General features: G+C 39.3%; 1 protein-coding gene across 1 annotated transcript in view; it reads right to left on the bottom strand.

Annotated features, from left to right (window-relative positions):
* Positions 1-3,758: 3,758 nt before the first annotated feature.
* Positions 3,759-21,943, bottom strand: part of NECAB2 (N-terminal EF-hand calcium binding protein 2) — a 464,086-nt gene continuing 445,901 nt past the window's right edge. Inside the window, exons 11-13 of the mRNA XM_053700429.1 lie at positions 21,142-21,219; positions 18,466-18,557; positions 3,759-4,800 (exon numbers count right to left, since the gene is read on the bottom strand). Of these exons, the coding sequence (XP_053556404.1) occupies positions 4,772-4,800; positions 18,466-18,557; positions 21,142-21,219 (199 nt within the window). The 3' untranslated portion in view covers positions 3,759-4,771. The remainder of the gene's footprint in view (positions 4,801-18,465; positions 18,558-21,141; positions 21,220-21,943) is intronic.

Here is a 21,943-nt window from a genome sequence, read left to right on the forward strand (position 1 = left end):
TGTAGTAAGGGCACTAGATGGCAGCACTATTTACTGTCCTGTTGGGCTCTAGACATGTGCACAGTACCTATCTAGATGTTGTTAAACTGGCAACTATATATTATCGGTGAGATAGAGATCGTCCTGGATATATCCTCTGATATAGAATAAAAGGATATTGTATATATCTGAAAAGATTCTGTTTTTATAGCGATATGAAGAAACTCTAAGAGACCCATGTATATTAGGAGTACAATGAGAGTTAATTGTTCTATGTACTATTTCTAATCTATTATTTGTATACAGATAAAATTATAAAGTTTTGATGACATTTTACTTTGCTACATTTATGTGTATTATGCACAATATGAGTTAACCGTTTTGTGTACTATCTCCATGGCAACGTATGGTTATTTAAACTGTGAACCGGTAGTAGTCCTGTATAGTCTGAGTACGGCTAGCTTGTGAAGCCGAAACGCGTCAAACCTTGTCTCTACCAGTATATTTTTATGATGTTTTGATAATAAAGATTTTTTTGCCTTTTAACCGTCTGGTAGTATCCGGTTTTCTATTTTACTACCTATCTATATATCTCTTCAACAAAGAATAATGTGAGAACAAAGCAAATTTGATAATATAAATCAATTGAAAACTTTTTAAAAATGTTATTCTCTATCTGAAAAATGAAAGAAAAAAAATTGTGTTTCATGTCCCTTAAAATGCATGGGAAATGGTTCTATAGAGCAAAAACAAATTTAAAATACAAAATAAAGATAAAGTAACAATCACCTATTCTTTTCAAGGATTTTCCCATTTAAATGGATTGGTCCTGAAGAAAGAGCAGACCTGATCAATTTGTTTCTTTTTTTTATTATTTACTTATGTTTATAGTTTTCCAATATCTATACCAAAGAAATCCTGATGCCTAATATTGTATACATAATTTGGCTACCTTAAATAATTTAAACCAATATGCTTCTTTTGAATTGGCACAATATAGAAACAGAAGTTCAAAAACAACACAAGTTTTTATTTATCAAGCAGCGGATGCTGCAATCTACCCCCAAAGTTTTAGGTCTGTCTGAAACTTAAGTTAAGAAACAGCAGTCGTAAGACCGCTGCTCCTTAACTTATGGACAGCAATCATCCCGATCGTATATGATCGGGATGATTGACACCTCCTGCTAGCGGCCGCAAATGTGCAGGAAGCGTCATTGCACAAGCATTTCCCCAGCAATGCTTGTGTAATGATAAATGCAGACAGCGTATGCTGTCGGTATATATCGATGTCGGGCGGACATACACTACAGCGGATCAAGTCTGCCCGACATTTGATAAATCTACCCCCAAATGTATACCCATCATTTTCTTTTGTGATTCGGGCAGATACAATTTTTTTTTTCAAATTTACTTCTATTGTCAAATTTGATTAATTCCCATGGTATTTTGTGTTAAACGGGTACCTTAGTAGGTGTATGGAGCACTACATGGCAGGAAATAGTGCCGCCATCTTTAATAACTAGTATTTATTTAGCGCCTTTCTCCCAGTGGGACTCAAAGCGTTTTTTCAGCACTCGCTCTCGGAATTAACCAAATCAACAGCTTAATAGTAATAGTTGTTATTATTACCCAATTTAATGGTACTCATTTTATCGACCTCGGAAGGATGAAGGGCTGAGTCAGCCCTGCCGGGATATGAACCTGTGACCTTGGATCTTTTAAACAGGCATTTTTTGTAGTCAGGGCATTTACCAACTGAGCTACCATCTAGTGCTCTTGAATATGCATAACATTCTTGCAAAGCTGCTGTCACATAGTGCTTCAGACACGTGCACGCTCCTGAGATTACATCCCTGATAATAGAAGTAAATTAGACAGTTGAGGAATAGAAGAAAATAGAGGGGCGCCTCATGTGTAGGATTAACAGATATAAAAGCCAGTAATAATAGTAGTAGAGCCAAATGGGTACTCACACACTTCACAAGCACACCAATGTGCTAGTAGTAGCAGGCTGCAGATTCAAATAGGTGTGGCAGCTCAGCTCTCAGGCAGTACTGTGATGCTGGAGATGAAATAGGAGACACAGAGAAAAAGAAGCACTACATGTGCAGACTATTAAAAGTATAACTGACAATATTTTTAGTGGCTACTCACATACTCCATGAGCACACTTATGTGCTGGTAGGAACAAGCTGCAAATTTTAGGCAGGTGTAGCAACTCACCCCAAATCAGATTTCTTGATGCTGTAATCAGATGGCTCCAATAGGTAACACAAAGTCCCAGAAAGGTAGAGAGACTCTTATGTATTAGCAAGGCAGTAGGTAGGTAAAGATATCCACTCAATGACGTATTTCCAGTAAAATACAGATATTTATTAAAAACAAAAGTTAAAAAAACACAACAAAACAATTGCTGTGTTGGGTGGATAAAAAGGGGTTAACAATTACCCCAATAATGCAATCCCAGTAACTGCCTTGCTGATACATAAGAGTCTCTCTACCTTTCTGGGACTTTGTGTTACCTATTGGAGCCATCTGATTACAGCATCAAGAAATCTGATTTGGGGTGAGCTGCTACACCTGCCTAAAATGTGCAGCTTGTTCCTACCAGCACATAAGTGTGCTCATGGAGTATGTGAGTAACCATCTGTACCACTAAAAATATTGTCAGTTATACTTTTAATAGTCTGCACATGTAGTGCTTCTTTTTCTCTGTGTCTCCTATTCCATCTCCAGCATCACAGTACTGCCTGAGAGGTGAGCTGCCACACCTATTTGAATCTGCCGCCTGCTACTACCAGCACATTGGTGTTCTTGTGAAGTGTGTGAGTACCCATTTGGCTCTACTACTACTATTACTGGCTTTTATATCTGTTAATCCTACACATGAGGCGCCCCTCTATTTTATTCTATTCCTCATAGTTATACCCGGACCAGTCGGCGAGGAGGAGGCAGCCACCACAGGGCTTTCCACTTGGTTTTGAAAAGGACTTATTTTTGCCTTGACTTTGTAATTATATTTAGATTTCTCTCATTTAGAGAGGATTTTAATTTTTAGTTATTTGTATTGTATACACAATTACCAATTTGTATTTTTTTAAAAGAGTATATAGATTCACACTACTATCTGTATTATCACTAGCGCCCCCTTATTTTGCTGTAAGGCTATACATACTAAATTAGACAGTTTAATTACATGCTCTATCTGAATCATTTAAGAAAATGTTTGGGTTTCATGTCCCTTTTAAAATACGTTTTTGCACAGCAAATTAATTTGGATTGGAATAGGGATACTAAGCTGGTTCCTATCTGTGCACTCTCAGTACTCACTCACAATCCTTGACATTCATTTAAAGATATATTTCTTTCTTTAAAGGCACATGGAAGTCAAAAGTGTGTTTCAGACAGAACATGCAATACTAAGATACTTTACTTCTGATATTACATTTATGTCATTTTGGTATATATTGTTTAAATGCATACCCAGGTAGGTTTAGCAGCAGTGTACTACTGAGAACTAGCTTGTGAATGAAAGTTCCACACATCAGATGATTTCAGCTAGCTCCCAGCAAGTGTATTGATGTTCTGCACCTGATAACTATGTGTTGAACTTGCTTGCAGGTGTTAAACACACCGTTATATGAAAGCAATAGCGCAATCATAAATGCTCTAACACATTACAGCTTTTTTTTTTTTTTTTACATTTTTATGTCCTTTTAAGGATTTCCCAAAACTCATGTTCAAAATGCCAAAAAATGACCAAAAAGAAAACACCAAGAAAAGTTTTAAGCTTTTTATTAGGTATAACTCAGCTGTACATATCCTATAATAAATATTTTTTTTTAAAATGTGTTTTTTTTTCTGGCATCCTGCATTGCACAAGGCTTTAAAATTCATACTAAGAATTTTACATAGAATTAGAGAATATCAAACATTACATTGAAAAGTCAACATTCCAAGAAGCTTCTGCGTTCCTTTCTGTCCTAAGATTAAAAAAAAACAATCACTGTGAGGAGCTGTCACTCCCGGAGCACTGAACGTCTAATCTAGCCATGCATTGTTAATAGGAACAAGAAACAAACTAGAGTGCCCTGCTCCATATGGAGGCTGGACAATGTAAACATACTCTGACTTGGGTGTGTGTGTGGGGGGGGGGGGATACTATACGAGGGGACAAGGGGGGCTTCTGACCTCTTTATCTTCCTGTGCCAGCCTTACCTGTCAGTAAAGAGGCTAATATCTCGCTATATTATTGGTGGTCTTCGTGCTGTAAGGTGATGATGAGTAGTTGATATTTGTTTCTATATGTAACTAGTGGTGTTCGTTGATACACTAATGTAAGCGGCTTTTCAGTGACATGAAGTCCTGTTCATGAGTAAAAGGGTGAAATGTGGCAAGATGATGCTATTGAAACTCATGCCTCTGTTATCACTATCAAACAGAATGAAGCCGGCATGACTTTATATAGAGGTTCCCTCTTTAATACCAAACGTTTAAAGTTGGTTGTTGCCCTATATTGTATATGTTTCCCAGTCAGATATTTCTCACTGTTCAGTACTTTTATTTTTTAGGCAGTTGAGTAGAGGGAGGGGGTTCCTATGGGGATTCCCTTTTACAAGCAAATACATTCCCCACTAAGTGGATTTAAAAGACAGCACTTGGAACAAAGTCATCAGGAGACACACTCTGGCCCAGCTGAAAGTTACAAGGGCTTTATGTCGGGCGGAGACGCAACGCTCAGCGGTTCACTGACGGAATGGTCAGCTCGGATCTGTCACCAAGACGAGAGGTTTCAGTTTCTACTCAGGGTACACCAAGCAGCTGAAAAGAAAAGCCATAGTTAGTTACACTGGTCACCAAGATAAGCAATCAGACACAAGCAGGGGCGGAACTACAGGCGGTGCAGAGGTTCGCAATTGCGACTGGGCCCCTGAGGGTGGGGGCCTAACTTCAAAAAATGTTTTGATTTATAAATAAATAATAATAAAAAAAATTCTCAATAAAAAATGTTGACCTGCCACTGCCTGCACTGATATCATATGAGTGTGACATGATGCTTCACTAGTGTCTCTGTCTCTGACTACAGGGGTTAGTGTTTCTGTTTTACCCATTGGTGTTTATGTGTGTGTGTATGTATGTATGTATGTGACTGTGTGTGTGTGTTTGTGTATTTATGCATGTATGTGTGTGTGTATGTATGTATGCGACTGTGTGTGTGTGTATTTATGCATGTATGTGTGTGTGTATGTATGTATGTATGTGACTGTGTGTGTGTGTTTGTGTATTTATGCATGTATGTGTGTGTGTATGTATGTATGCGACTGTGTGTGTGTGTGTGTGTATTTATGCATGTGTGTGTGTGTATGTATGTATGTGACTGTGTGTGTGTGTTTGTGTATTTATGCATGTATGTGTGTGTGTATGTGTGTATGCATGTATGTGTGTATGTATGTATGTATGCGACTGTGTGTGTGTGTGTATTTATGCATGTATGTGTGTATGTATGTGACTGTGTGTGTGTATATTTATGCATGTGTGTGTGTATGTATGTATGTGACTGTGTGTGTGTATATTTATTTATGCATGTATGTATGTGTGTGTGTGTATGTATGTGACTGTGTGTGTATTTATGCATGTATGTATGTGTATGTATGTATGTGACTGACTGTGTGTGTGTGTGTGTGTATGTATGTATGTGACTGTGTGTGTGTTTATGTATGTGACTGTGTGTGTATGTATGTATGTGACTGTGTGTGTATTTATGTATGTGTGTATGTATGTATGTGACTGTGTGTATTTATGCATGTATGTATGTATGTGACTGTGTGTGTATTTATGCATGTATGTGTGTGTATGTATGTATGTGACTCTGTGTGTATGTGTATATGTATGTATGTGACTGTGTGTATTTATGCATGTATGTGTGTGTGTATGTATGTGACTGTGTGTGTATTTATGCATGTATGTGTGTGTATGTATGCGACTGTGTGTGTATGTGTGTATGTATGTATGTGACTGTGTGTGTGTGTATGTATGCGACTGTGTGTGTGTGTATTTATGCATGTGTGTGTGTGTATGTATGTATGTATGTGACTGTGTGTGTGTGTTTGTGTATTTATGCATGTATGTGTGTGTGTATGTATGTATGTGACTGTGTGTGTGTGTTTGTGTATTTATGCATGTATGTGTGTGTGTATGTATGTATGCGACTGTGTGTGTGTGTGTATGCATGTATGTGTGTATGTATGTATGTATGCGACTGTGTGTGTGTGTGTATTTATGCATGTATGTGTGTATGTATGTGACTGTGTGTGTGTATATTTATGCATGTATGTGTGTGTGTATGTATGTATGTGACTGTGTGTGTGTATATTTATTTATGCATGTATGTATGTGTGTGTGTATGTATGTATGTGACTGTGTGTGTATTTATGCATGTATGTGTATGTATGTATGTGACTGACTGTGTGTGTGTGTGTGTGTGTGTATGTATGTGACTGTGTGTGTATGTGTATATGTATGTATGTGACTGTGTGTATTTATGCATGTATGTGTGTGTATGTATGTGACTGTGTGTGTATTTATGCATGTATGTGTGTGTATGTATGCGACTGTGTGTATGTGTGTATGTATGTATGTGACTGTGTGTGTATTTATGCATGCATGTATGTGTGTGTGTGTATGTTTGTGGAACCAGCAAATTACTGACCTTGTTACTACAGCAAAAGAAAGGGTGCTCCAGCCTTTGCAGTTTAAAGTAAAATGACCTGGTTCCTGTGCCTAATTGTTTTGGCTGCTGTTACCTACCTTTTGCTTATTTTTGTTACTACAGCATGGGGGTGCGGGGGGTAAACAGTGTCAGTCTATACAGTACAGGGGGGCTGGTCCATGTCACAGACTACTGTGGTCACTTTATAAAGTATTGGGGCGGGTAGGCTCAGGCCAGCCATCTCACCTGCAGATTACAGACTGTGTCACTGACTCACTATTTTCTGTGTTAAATGTAAAAAAATAAAAATTTTTTTTTATTAATTCCTTTTTTTTTAGGGGGGATGGGGCCTTCTTAGATTCTTGCACCTGGGCCCTGTGGTTTCTAGTTACGCCTCTGGACACAAGCTAAGGAGAAGACTTTGTATCTGTCTATTTTAGAATAACAAATTAGAATAAATGTGTTTTGTGTAGAAAGGCAGTTTGCTATAACTTATTTGTAAATGTAGATTTAAAAAAAAAAAAAGTTTATAGATTAAATTAACCTACATTTTATTGACTGCTAATAAAAGCATGGTGTTATTTAAAGGGACATGAAAAAACAAATTTATCGTTCAGGACTCTTTGGTATTCTTTGTTGAAGAGATAACTAGATGTGTAGTTTGTACAAGTCGGGAGCTCTACATGGCAGGAAAAGTGCTGCCGGCTAGTGAGCTTGATAATGTATAACATTTTAGTACTGCAGACACGTGCACGCTACTGAGCTTACCTCATGCTTTTCAACAGAGGATACCAAGAGAATGAATAAAATTTGGTAATAGAAGTGAATTTTAAAGTTGTTTAAAATTGCATGTTCTACCTGATTTGTGAAAGTAAAATTTGTGGTTTTAAGTCTCTTTTAATTATCATGATTATTTTAATGTTTATTGTAGGTGTGCAATGCAATCTTTGTAAGGATTTAAACTACATATCCCATGTTACACATAGCCCTATACTGAGGGAGGCCAACACTTTTTTACTTCACCATCCAAATTTTTGACATAAAACCTAATTTCTCCAACATTGGTGTGTCCGGTTCACGGCGTCATCCTTACTTGTGGGAATATCTTTTCCCCAACAGGAAATGGCAAAGAGTCCCAGCAAAGCTGGCCATATAGTCCCTCCTAGGCTCCGCCCACCCCAGTCATTCTCTTTGCCGTTGCACAGGCAACATCTCCACGGAGATGGTTAAGAGTTTTTTGGTGTTTAAATGTAGTTTTTTATTCTTCTATCAAGTGTTTGTTATTTTAAAATAGTGCTGGTATGTACTATTTACTCTGAAACAGAAAAGGATGAAGATTTCTGTTTGTGAGAGGAAGATGATTTTAGCAGACAGTAACTAAAATCGATTGCTATTTCCACATAGGACTGTTGAGATGAAGTAACTTCAGTTGGGGGAAACAGTTAGCAGACTTTTCTGCTTAAGGTATGACTAGCCATATTTCTAACAAGACCATGTAATGCTGGAAGGCTGTCATTTCCCCTCATGGGGACCGGTAAGCCATTTTCTTAGTCAAACAAACAGAATAAAGGGCTTAATATGGGCTATAAAACTGGTAGACACTTTTATGGGCTAAATCGATTGCTTTATTTGGGCATTTTATTCATGTTTATGCTGATAATTCACATTTATAAACTTGGGGAACGTTTATTAACGGCAGGCACTATGTTAGACACCTTTTCCAGTCAGGGGGCCTTCCCAGTTGTAGGCTGAGCCTCATTTTTGCGCCATTACTGCGCAGTTGTTTTTTGAGAGCAGGACATGCAGATGCATGTGTGAGGATCTGAAAGTAGCTGGAAAAGTTTCTAGAAGGCATCACTTGGTATCGTATTCCCCTCTGGGCTTGGTTGGGTCTCAGCAAAGGCTATAGCTGGGACTGTATAGGGGTTAAATTTGTAAACGGCTCCGGTTCCGTTATTTTAAGGGTTAAAGCTCTGAAATTTGGTGTGCAATACTCTTAATGCTTTAAGACACTGGTGAAATTTTGGTAATTTTTGAACAATTCCTTCATACTTTTTCACATATTCAGTAATAAAGTGTTTTCTGTTTAAAATTTAAAGAGACAGTAACGGTTTTGTTTTAAAACGTTTTTTGTGCTTTATTGACAAGTTTAAGCCTGTTTAACATGTCTGTGCCTTCGGATAAGCTATGTTCTATATGTATGAAAGCCAATGTGTCTCCCCATTTAAATTTGTGTGATAATTGTGCCATAGCGTTCAAACAAAGTAAGGACAGTACTGCCACAGATAATGAAATTGCCCAAGATGATTCCTCAGATGAGGGGAGTAAACATGATACTACATCATCCCCTACTGTGTCTACACCAGTTTTGCCCACGCAGGAGGCCCCTAGTACATCTAGCGCGCCAATGCTTATTACCATGCAACAATTGACGGCTGTAATGGATAACTCCATAGCAAATATTTTATCCAAAATGCCTACATATCAGAGAAAGCGCAATTGCTCTGTTTTAAACACTGAAGAGCAGGAGGGCGCTGATGATAATTGTTCTGTCATACCCTCACACCAATCTGAAGTGGCCATGAGGGAGGTTTTGTCAGATGGGGAAATTTCAGATTCAGGAAAAATTTCTCAACAAGCTGAACCTGATGTTGTGACATTTAAATTTAAATTAGAACATCTCCGCGCACTGCTTAAGGAGGTGTTATCTACTCTGGATGATTGTGACAACTTGGTCGTTCCAGAGAAATTATGCAAGATTGACAAGTTCCTAGAGGTTCCGGTGCACCCCAACGCTTTTCCTATACCCAAGCGGGTGGCGGACATAGTGAATAAGGAGTGGGAAAAGCCCGGCATACCTTTTGTTCCCCCCCTATATTTAAGAAATTATTTCCTATGGTCGACCCCAGAAAGGACTTATGGCAGACAGTCCCTAAGGTCGAGGGGGCAGTTTCTACTCTAAACAAACGCACTACTATTCCTATCGAGGATAGTTGTGCTTTCAAAGATCCTATGGATAAAAAATTGGAGGGTTTGCTTAAGAAGATTTTTGTACAGCAAGGTTACCTTCTACAACCCATTTCGTGCATTGTCCCTGTCACTACAGCAGCGTGGTTCTGGTTTGAGGAACTAGAAAAGTCGCTCAGTAGAGAGACTCAATATGAGGAGGTTATGGACAGAGTTCACGCACTTAAGTTGGCTAACTCTTTTATTTTAGATGCCGCTTTGCAATTAGCTAGATTAGCGGCGAAAAATTCAGGGTTTGCAATCGTGGCGCGCAGAGCGCTTTGGCTAAAGTCTTGGTCAGCGGATGTGTCATCCAAGACAAAATTGCTTAACATCCCTTTCAAAGGTAAAACTCTATTTGGACCAGAATTGAAAGAGATTATCTCAGACATCACTGGGGGAAAGGGCCACGCCCTTCCACAAGATAGGCCTTTCAAGGCCAAGAATAAGTCTAATTTTCGTTCCTTTCGCAATTTCAGGAACGGACCGGCCTCTAATTCTGCATCCTCTAAGCAAGAGGGTAATGCCTCACAACCCAAACCAGCCTGGAAACCGATGCAAGGCTGGAACAAGGGTAAGCAGGCCAAGAAGCCTGCTGCTGCTAACCAAACAGCATGAAGGAGTAGCCCCCGATCCGGGACCGGATCTAGTAGGGGGCAGACTCTCTCTCTTTGCTCAGGCTTGGGCAAAAGATGTTCAGGATCCCTGGGCGCTAGAAATAGTTTCTCAGGGTTATCTTCTGGAATTCAGGGAACTACCCCCAAGGGGAAGGTTCCACATGTCTCACTTATCCTTAAACCAAATAAAGATACAGGCGTTCTTACATTGTGTAGAAGACCTGTTAAAGATGGGAGTGATACACCCAGTTCCAATAAAGGAACAAGGAATGGGATTTTATTCCAATCTGTTCGTAGTTCCCAAAAAAGAGGGAACTTTCAGACCAATTTTGGATTTGAAGATCCTAAACAAATTTCTCAGGGTACCATCGTTCAAGATGGAAACCATTCGAACGATTCTACCCACTATCCAGGAAGGTCAATTTATGACTACCGTGGATCTAAAGGATGCGTACCTACATATTCCTATCCACAAAGAACATCATCAGTTCCTAAGGTTCGCCTTTCTGGACAAACATTACCAGTTTGTGGCCCTCCCATTGGGGTTAGCCACTGCTCCAAGGATTTTCACAAAGGTACTAGGGTCCCTTCTAGCGGTTCTAAGACCGAGGGGCATTGCAGTAGTACCTTACTTGGACGACATTCTAATACAAGCGTCGTCCCTGTCAAAAGCAAAGGCTCATACAGACATCGTTCTGGCCTTTCTCAGATCACACGGATGGAAGGTGAACATAGAAAAAAGTTCTCTGTCTCCGTCAACAACAGTTCCCTTCTTGGGAACAATAATAGATTCCTTAGAAATGAGGATTTTTCTGACAGAGGTCAGAAAGTCAAAACTTCTAAGCACTTGTCAAGTTCTTCATTCTGTTCCACGTCCTTCCATAGCGCAGTGCATGGAAGTAGTAGGGTTGATGGTTGCAGCAATGGACATAGTTCCTTTTGCACAAATTCATCTAAGAGCATTACAACTGTGCATGCTCAAACAGTGGAATGGGGATTATACAGACTTGTCTCCAATGATTCAAGTAGATCAGAAGACCAGAGATTCACTCCGTTGGTGGCTGACGCTGGACCATCTATCCCAGGGAATGAGCTTCCACAGACCAGAGTGGGTCATTGTCACGACCGACGCCAGTCTAGTGGGCTGGGGAGCGGTCTGGGAGTCCCTGAAAGCTCAGGGACTATGGTCTCGGGAAGAGTCTCTTCTCCCGATAAACATTCTGGAACTAAGAGCGATCTTCAATGCTCTCAGGGCTTGGCCTCAGCTAGCAAAGGCCAGATTCATAAGATTCCAATCAGACAACATGACGACCGTTGCGTATATCAATCATCAGGGGGGAACAAGGAGTTCCCTGGCGATGAAAGAAGTGACCAAAATAATTCAATGGGCGGAGGATCACTCCTGCCACCTATCTGCGATCCACATCCCAGGTGTGGAAAACTGGGAAGCGGATTATCTGAGTCGTCAGACATTCCATCCGGGGGAGTGGGAACTCCACCCGGAGATCTTTGCCCAACTAACTCAATTATGGGGCATTCCAGACATGGATCTGATGGCGTCTCGTCAGAACTTCAAGGTTCCTTGTTACGGGTCCAGATCCAGGGATCCCAAGGCGACTCTAGTCGATGCACTAGTAGCACCTTGGACCTTCAACCTAGCTTATGTATTTCCACCGTTTTCTCTCATTCCCAGGCTGGTAGCCAGGATCAAACAGGAGAGGGCCTCGGTGATCTTGATAGCTCCTGCGTGGCCATGCAGGACTTGGTATGCAGACCTGGTGAATATGTCATCGGTTCCACCATGGAAGCTACCTTTGAGACAGGACCTTCTTGTTCAGGGTCCATTCGAACATCCAAATCTGGTCTCCCTCCAGCTGACGGCTTGGAGATTGAACGCTTGATTCTATCGAAGCGTGGGTTTTCAGATTCTGTGATAGATACTCTGGTTCAGGCCAGAAAACCGGTAACTAGAAAGATTTACCATAAAATATGGAAAAGATATATCTGTTGGTGTGAATCCAAAGGATTCCCATGGAATAAGATAAAAATTCCTAAGATTCTCTCCTTTCTACAAGAAGGTTTGGAGAAAGGATTATCTGCAAGTTCTCTAAAGGGACAGATCTCTGCTTTATCTGTCTTACTACACAAAAGACTGGCAGCTGTGCCAGATGTTCAAGCATTTGTTCAGGCTCTGGTTAGGATCAAGCCTGTTTACAGACCTTTGACTCCTCCCTGGAGTCTAAATCTAGTTCTTTCAGTTCTTCAAGGGGTTCCGTTTGAACCTTTACATTCCATAAATATTAAGTTACTATCTTGGAAAGTTTTGTTTTTGGTTGCTATTTCTTCTGCTAGAAGAGTTTCAGAGTTATCTGCTCTGCAATGTTCTCCGCCCTATCTGGTGTTCCATGCAGATAAGGTGGTTTTGCGTACTAAGCCTGGTTTTCTTCCAAAGGTTGTTTCTAACAAGAATATTAACCAGGAGATAGTTGTACCTTCTTTATGTCCGAATCCAGTTTCAAAGAAGGAACGTTTGTTACACAATTTGGACGTAGTCCGTGCTCTAAAATTCTATTTAGAGGCTACAAAAGATTTCAGACAAACATCTTCTTTGTTTGTTTTCTATTCTGGTAAAAGGAGAGGTCAAAAAGCGACTTCTACCTCTCTTTCCTTTTGGCTTAAAAGCATCATCCGATTGGCTTATGAGACTGCCGGACGGCAGCCTCCTGAAAGAATCACAGCTCACTCCACTAGGGCTGTGGCTTCCACATGGGCCTTCAAGAACGAGGCTTCTGTTGACCAGATATGTAAGGCAGCGACTTGGTCTTCACTGCACACTTTTGCCAAATTTTACAAATTTTATACTTTTGCTTCTTCGGAGGCTATTTTTGGGAGAAAGGTTTTGCAAGCCGTGGTGCCTTCCGTTTAGGTAACCTGATTTGCTCCCTCCCTTCATCCGTGTCCTAAAGCTTTGGTATTGGTTCCCACAAGTAAGGATGACGCCGTGGACCGGACACACCAATGTTGGAGAAAACAGAATTTATGCTTACCTGATAAATTACTTTCTCCAACGGTGTGTCCGGTCCACGGCCCGCCCTGGTTTTTTAATCAGGTCTGATGAATTATTTTCTCTAACTACAGTCACCACGGTACCATATGGTTTCTCCTATATTTTTCCTCCTGTCCGTCGGTCGAATGACTGGGGTGGGCGGAGCCTAGGAGGGAATATATGGCCAGCTTTGCTGGGACTCTTTGCCATTTCCTGTTGGGGAAGAGATATTCCCACAAGTAAGGATGACGCCGTGGACCGGACACTCCGTTGGAGAAAGTAATTTATCAGGTAAGCATAAATTCTGTTTTTATGCCAAGAATTTCAAAATAGAAATCGGTTGGGCATTAGCCTTACACAAATGCAACTGTTTCTCAATGCAAAGGTTTGCTCAGAATGAACTGATGAGAGGAAATGCTCATTTAGAGGACATTAATGGAGCATACACGAGTATCAAATGGAAGTGTGATCAGCTTACCTATAAATGAGCATAAGTACAATTATCAAAGAATATTGTGTTTTCTCAGAAGCGCTTTTTTTTGCAAAATAAAGTATATTTAACAATATTTCAAGTCCGACAACATACTGATGTATCTTCTACTGATGGGGGTTCCTCTGATCAGAGGATCCTACATCAGAGACAGAAAGAAGTATTATTTACTTAAGGGATTGAGGAGTCTAAACCTCCTGATGATAAATCTTGTAATCTTTTAAATTCTGTATTTAAGACTACTGTTATTACTCCTGAAGTTTTTCCTATTTTTATTACCCCTGAAGTTTTTCCTATTCTAGATGCTATTCCAGCTGCTAATGTAACCCTTCTTCTAGGTTTAAAAAATTGTATCCTTTGCCTGTTGCTAATTTGGAACTTTAGGAAACAGTCCCTAAAGTTGATGGGGCTATTTCCACTCTTGCTAAACGTACTACCATTCCTATAGAAGACAGCACTTCTTTTAAAGACCCTTTAGATAGGAAGCTTGAATCTTACCTTAGAAGGGCATATTTACATACTGGCTATATTCTTAGATCTGTTATATACATGGCTGCTGATGCTGCTGCTTCTACCTTTTGGTTGGACAGCTTAGCTCAGCAGTTGTCTTCAGATCCTGAATTCTCTAACATTATTCTTTTACTTCAACACACAAATCATTTTTTTGCGATGCTATATTTGATGTTATGAAAATAAAAGTCAAATCTATGTCTTTAGCTATTCTAACTAGAAGAGCTTTATGGCTGCAATAGTGCAGGGATTATACTATTATATCACAACTGATATTTTTAAATCCCAACACACAACTCTCTCTGATTTGGTGGTTAAACTACCACTTTATTATTCAAGGGGCCTCTTTTGTTTGTCCTACCTTGTCTGTAATCATCACAGATGCAAGTTTTAGAGGTTGGGGAGTTGTCTAGAGTGGGGGTCTCTGACAGCACAAGGAGTTTGGAATCCTTGAGAGGCCAGGTTACCAATCAATATTTTTGAACTCCCTGCTCTCCTCAAAGCTCTTCAGGCTTGACCTCTATTGAAGAGGGAACCTTATATTCGTTTTCAAACAGACAATATCACTACAGTGGCATATGTCAGTCATCAAGGGGGAGCTCACAGCATACTTTCTTGGGCGGAATCCAATTCCTGTCTAATCAAGGGGATTTATATTCCATGTGTAGACAATTGGGAAGCGAATTATCTCAGCCGACAATCTCTACTTCCGGGGGAGTGGTCTCTCCACCCAGATATATTTTATCGAATTGTACAGGATGTGGGACTCTCCAGAGATAGATCTGATGGCCTCTCTTCTGAACAAGAAACTTCCCAAGTACCTTTCCAGGTCCAGGGATCCACAGGCGGAAATGGACACTCTAGTAGTTCCCTGGTCTTACCAGCCTGCTTACATTTTTCCCTCTCTGGTTCTTCTTCCAAGAGTGATCTCAAAGATCATAATGGAACAATCTTATGTATTTCTGATGGCACCAGTGTGGCCTCACAGGATTTGGTATGTGGATCTTGTCCGAATATCCAGTTGAAAGCCTTGGGCCCTTCTTCCATCCAGATCTCAAATCTCTAAATTTGATGGCATGAAAATTGAACGTTTATTCCGTGATTCCGTGATTAACTCTATGATTCAGGCTCGTAAGCCTGTTTCAAGGAAAATATACCACAAGGTTCGGAAAACCTATATTTCATGGTGTTCACATGATTATTCCTGGCATTCTCTAGTTTCTTCAGGATGGTTTGGATAAAGGTTTGTCTGCCAATACCTTAAATGGACAAATTTGCTCTATCTGTTTTATTTCACAGAAAGATTGCTAATCTTCCTGATATTCACTGTCTTGTCCAGGGTTTAATTCGAATTAAACCTGTTATTAAATCTATTTCTTCTCCTTAGAGTCTTAATTTGGTATTAAAGTTTTTGCAGGCTCCTCCTTTTGAGCCTATGCATTCTTTAGACATTAAACTACTTTCTTAGAAAGTATTATTTCTATTGGCCATCTCTTTTGCTAGAAGAGTTTCTCAATTGTATGCTCTCTTGTGAGTCTCCTTATCTGATTTTCCATCAAGAGAAAGCTGTTTTGCGGACTTCTTTTAAATGTTTGCCTAAAGTTGTGAATTCTAACAACATTAATAGGGAAATTATTATTCCTTCCTTATGTCCTAATCCTAAGAATTCTATTGAAAAATCTTTATATTCTTTGGATGTCGTTAGTAGCATCTACATAGTATTTCAAAGCTCTAAGGATTTCAGACAAACTTCTAGTCTTTTTGTTATGTTTTCCAGTTCTAGAAAAGGTCACAAAGCTTCAGCCGTTTCTTTAGCATCTTTGTTGAAACTTTTGATTCACAAAGCTTATTTGGAGGTGGGTCAGTCTCCGCCTCAGAGAATTACAGCTCATTCTACAAGATCAGTTGTCACATCTTGGGCTTTCAAGAATGAAGCTTCAGTTGATCAAATCTGCAAAGCGGCCACTTGGTCTTCTTTGCATACATTTACTAAATTTTACCATTTTGATGTTTTTGCTTCTTCGGAAGCAGCTTTTGGTAGAAAGTTTCTTCTGGCAGCTGTCTGTTTGATTTTAGTGCCTATGATTTAAGTTTTTTTGAATTTTACAAAAACTTAATTACTTTTGGGATTTAATTCCTCAGTGGAAATAACTTTTTATTTTCTCCCTCCCTTTATTGTTAGTCGTGGACTTCCACATCTTGGGTATTATATCCCATCAGTAACAAGCTTGTGGACTCTCGCCACCTGTATGAAAGAAAACATAATTTATGTAAGAACTTACCTGATAAATTCATTTCTTTCATGGTGGCGAGAGTCCATGAGTCCCACCCATTTTTGTTTGGTTTTGATATATTTATCCTGCTCATCTTTTCTTTCTTTTTTTTTTTTTGCTTGCTTTTACTTCTTATTGCACCTCACCTTCTTGGCTATATGTTAAACTGAGGTATGAGTGAGGTGAGAGGTTTATTTATAGGCATTTGAGGTTTGGGAAACTTTGCCTCCTCCTGGTAGGAATGTGTATCACATCAGTAACAAGCTTGTGGACTCTCGCCACAATGAAAGAAATTAATTTATCTGAAAAGTTCTTACATAAATTAAGTTTTTAACATTAGAGAAAAACTGTTATTGGCCTCAATAAAAAAAAAGTGATGTGTATTACAATATTTAGAATACAGTTTTAATTTTACAAGAAACAAGACCTGTTATAGATTAGGAGACCAGCCACTTATGGATTCACCTCTGCTCACACAGGGATATCCTTAAAGTGCGGTCTGTTTTAAAGGGAATGTAAATTTTGATGCTAAAGTGCCCAGTTTTTAAAATTTCGATTAAAAACAGGGGCACTTTAATTCATGAAAATTTACATTTCACTCATGTTGAAAAAAAACTTACCTTTTAAACTTGACAGCAGCTCCAGCTTCCTCCACCCGTCGCAAAGCCTCTTCCTGGGTCTAAAATGAGGAATTCAGCTTCCTCCAATCACGGCATTGAATCAGACACTGATTCTCCCGGGGGGGGGGGGGAAGCCGTGATTGGAGGATGACCGATCCATCATTTCTGATGGCAGAAATGGCTTGCGACGACTGGGGGAAGCTGGAGCGGCTGTCAAGTTTAAAAGGTAAGTATTTTTTCACGAGTGAAATGTAAATTTTGATGAATTAAAGTGCCCCTGTTTTTAATCGAATTTTTAAAAAGCGGGCACTTTAGCATCAAAATTTACATTCACTTTAAGGATGAATATAGGACAAGCCTGCTATAACCTTCTGTCCGGTATCCCCCTCATGCAAGTAAGCTGTACCCTCACTGGTAGCACAAAGAGTAAGACTGCAGTTTGCAGCATCTTATCTTCTAGATTGTAGGTTTCATTGTGTTCACCCCATTTATAACAGACTATTAGCACAATACTGCAGTTTTCCCTTTATAACCCTAGACCAGTGTTTTTCAACCAGTGTGCCGTGGCACACTAGTGTGCCGTGAGAGATCCTCAGGTGTGCCGCGGCAGACTGACAACAGTGCGGGGGTGTCCCTCTTTCAAATTTTGAAATATTGGGAGGTATGTGACCGGCTCATCAGGCATCATTTACAACCATGACATTGACATTCATTCACAGACAATCATTATGATTGTTTGTAAAAGAATGTCAATATGTCATGTATAGTTTGTAGGAGGCATGGCATGACAGCACAGTACAGTGTGTGTGTGTATATATATATATATATATATATATATATTTATCTATCCTGTATCAGGCTACAATGTGTCATTTTGTAAAATTTTGGGATGGTGGTGTGCCGCAGGATTTTTTAATGTAAAAAAGTGTGCCACGGCAAAAAAAAGGTTGCAAATCACTGCCCTAGACTATAAGGCTGATGCTGCATTCTTATTAACGAAGTACATTGATCAATATGTTGGTATTTCACTAAACAGTAATCTTCTTCTTGCTGCAGTATCCCCATTACACTTGACTGTAAATCTTCTGCTGCAGAATCATTATTATATCACTACATTGTTAGTGTTCATTGTTGCAATGAATGATACCATCTACAAATGCTAAGTGTCTTGAAGTGCCAGACTGTATTTGTCTCACAAATTGGCAACGGTCTTACCTGGCACACACAGGCTTGAAACAGATTCTGGCTGGGAAAGAGTGTCCACCTTCACATGCTGGAACTGTTTGCACACTCCACTCTGTAGGTGCCTGAGAAAATAATGACATCATTATTTTTTATACTTGGTTCAAACGGAACATCTGGATATACTATATTTTGTTATTACCGCCTCAATTTGTAGCTTTATAAACACTAATGAGCAGTGCAGTTATCATTCATTTGTAAACTGAATATTTTCATTTAACTCATCACACTATACACACATACATGCAGATATATAGGTATAGATACTGTATATATTTTACAAAAATATACATACACATACTGTATATATATATATATTTAAAAGTAAAAAGAATAATTTCTTTTAAGTGAAGAACATAGGGATATGAAGTGTTCCTAACGTACACTCAGCTTCAGCACACTTAATCTAGCGCAGTGTCGGGTTAGCATGCGAGAGATAACTGAAAAGGCTTTCTGTAGAGCACCTTATAGAAGCCCTGAAGTTAGCGGGCCTGAATCTTTCGCTTGCAAGCTTTTTACTTTCAACTTGTAATATCAGCGATAATACAGTCAAGTGAATTTTCAACTTGACCGCAGACCACAACAGAACAGTGGCTGTCTACTAGCATTAGATGAGGAGAAAGCTTTTGACCATGGGACCATGTGTAGGAAACTGACTGGAAAAAAATAATTAGTTTAGTGAGTGGCGGACAGAGGTACAATAAGAAGAGTATGTCTGATTAAAGCATATCTGTTTGAATCGTGCATAAAAAGTAAGAACTAGTGAATGAAGGTTGCACTACTATCTGTTTTTTTTTATTATTACTTGTACATTAGCAGAATTTTATCATCACATTCTGAACAAGCATTTGTTTGTACAATGTTAAATTATAGCAGAAAATGCTGCTTTGGAGTCCCTGAAGGTGTGCGGCAGTGGCGGATCCGGGGGGGGGGGCACTGGGCAATTGCTCACCCCGAGAGCAGAACCAGACAGGCTGCTGTAATCAGAACTCAGAGAGAGAAATGTGAGGCACATGCTGCGCAGGAGCTAAACTGAATCTTTCTGATAATTTTACTTAGAATTTTCTATTAGAAGCCAGCAGATGGCGATATTAGATGAAGAGTTCTCTTGCTCTGGTATTCACTCTCTAAGCCGGAGCTTTCCAAACTTTTCATGTTGGTGACACAGTTTTTAAACCTATATAATTTTGCGACACAGTAATTCAGTTGTACTAGCAAACATGAGGTTAAACTAACTTGTTTCAAGAGATACGGACACATACATAAATGATATAATAACGAAATGTATTTACAAGTAACAGTAAGTATGTGCAAGAATTTAAAAAAAAAGTTTACCACCAAAGGCTACTTACTATTTTAATGGGATGTATGAGGTTGATGGGATGAACACAGTTTCTGAATATTTAGTGGAATATTAGATAAAGACACTCGCATTTCATCATCAAGCATTTCTAAGCTTCCACTTCCTATCCATATATCAGGAGCAGCAATGCACTACTGGGAGCTAGCTGCAAAAAAACCCCAACACTTTGATTTCTGACCTTTTTAAGCTCAGCGTTTAAGCTGCCGCACTCAGAGATCTGCGAGTTGCACTGATTACTGACCGTGCTGCAAACACACTGCTGTCCCACTCACTGACTACACATGCAGTCACGAGCCGATTGAGGAGACTACACGTGCAGTCAGGAGCCGATTGAGGAGACTACACGTGCAGTCAGGAGCCAATGTGCGGCCAATGGGAATAGTTTCAGTTCCCGCTGAGCTACACCAATAGGTTAAGATGATCTGTGACCCACTAGGTATCAATCACGCGTCAATCACGTAATATGTGTAGCAGGCAGGCAGAAAGTCAGAAAGAAAAAAAAAAAAAAACTTGTGCTGAAGCAGGGACACACCTACACACTGTATGTCAGCATTTAAGTTTTTGATGCAGAAATCTATTCCTAAATTACACAATTTCATGCTGTTTCTAATGAGGGCTAACATTTTGTTCTTGAGTTTAAACCAATGGTCTTTAAATTAGCAGTTCCCAATCTGTCAGTTTTATAAACAGATTTTTTTTATATGGGTCATGTTGCCACACAATAATCTGGCACATTGTTCCTCACAATACTGGGCTCGGGATCCGCCCCTGGTGTTGGAACAGATTCTCTGTCTGGGAACATTGTCCACATGGACCTAGACAAACTTAACATACTAGATTGATGTTGCTGCATTGCATCAGTTTTTTTTATTCATTTTGTAGAAATCAAACAACTAGTGAAATGTTTTTATAAAGTAACAAAAAATATTTAAAAATATTTACATTATCTTAAAGATACCTAAAAATCCATTGCATAGGTTTAGCTTTCAACTAAAAATACCAAGAGAACAAAGCAAATGTGATGATAACAGTAAATTGTAAAGTTGTTTAAAATGACATGCCCTTTCTGAATAAAGAAAGTATAATTAGGACTTTACTGTCCCTTTAAGGTAATCCATAAGACGATAATGCATTTAGGTATGTTAGGTTCCTATTTACTTAGTTTTGTCTTAATATTGATCTTTAGTATTTGCTGTCCTAACTAATGTAATATGATTAGCCCCAACCTGTTAATGTTCAGTGTTTATTACTGCATTGAGAAGGTTGCTACAGAATAGACTGCTCACCTTTTCCACTCTTCTTCTGTATCCCAAAATTCATAGACAATAAAAGTGACTGCATCTGGGAGTCTCACAGCTGTTACACTAGAAAAGAAAAAAATAAACACATATTTCCTGAAGTAAAATATCAGGGGAAGATAAGGTTGAGGATAAGCTATCACTGCTCACATCACATTAAAATACAGAACACTTAGTCAGTGGAGAATACAGGACACAAATAAAAGATAATGGGCTAGATTACATGTACAGTGGTGTTTAAAGAAATAAAATGTGAGGCGACCACTTCCCGCAGGCCGACTGTCAATGTGTGGGTGGGGCCACAGCAGGAAGGCAACCAGGTGTGCAGCAGATTGGGACGTACAGTGGATGGAACGAGCAGGAATAGTTGTGACGTTGGTGGAGCTGTGGCAGAAATAAAAGGGACGACCATCATTGGGGGCTAGTGTCCCCTCAGCGATGCCACTGCATATGCAATCAATAATGCTCTATCTGGTATTATACATTATTCGCTTATTTGTTTAACCAAATCTTTCTAATGGGCTTGATCAGGGCCGTCTTTAATATTGATTGGACCCTGGGCAAAAATTTTCTTGGGCTCCCCCACTCCATGCAATTTCGCTCTCCACCCCAACATCCCAAAAAACAACTAAATCCATTTTTTTATTATTATTAGCCCAGCGGTGGATCATCCACTGCTGGGCTAATCATTTAAAAAAAATAAAATAAAAAAATTGCAATATGTGAAACTGGACCTAAGCAGAACTAATAAGTAAATAAATATATAAATTCCTCCACTGTGGATTCATTT

Source organism: Bombina bombina, chromosome 1, assembly GCF_027579735.1.
Source record: "Bombina bombina isolate aBomBom1 chromosome 1, aBomBom1.pri, whole genome shotgun sequence".
Classification (NCBI taxonomy): domain Eukaryota; kingdom Metazoa; phylum Chordata; class Amphibia; order Anura; family Bombinatoridae; genus Bombina; species Bombina bombina.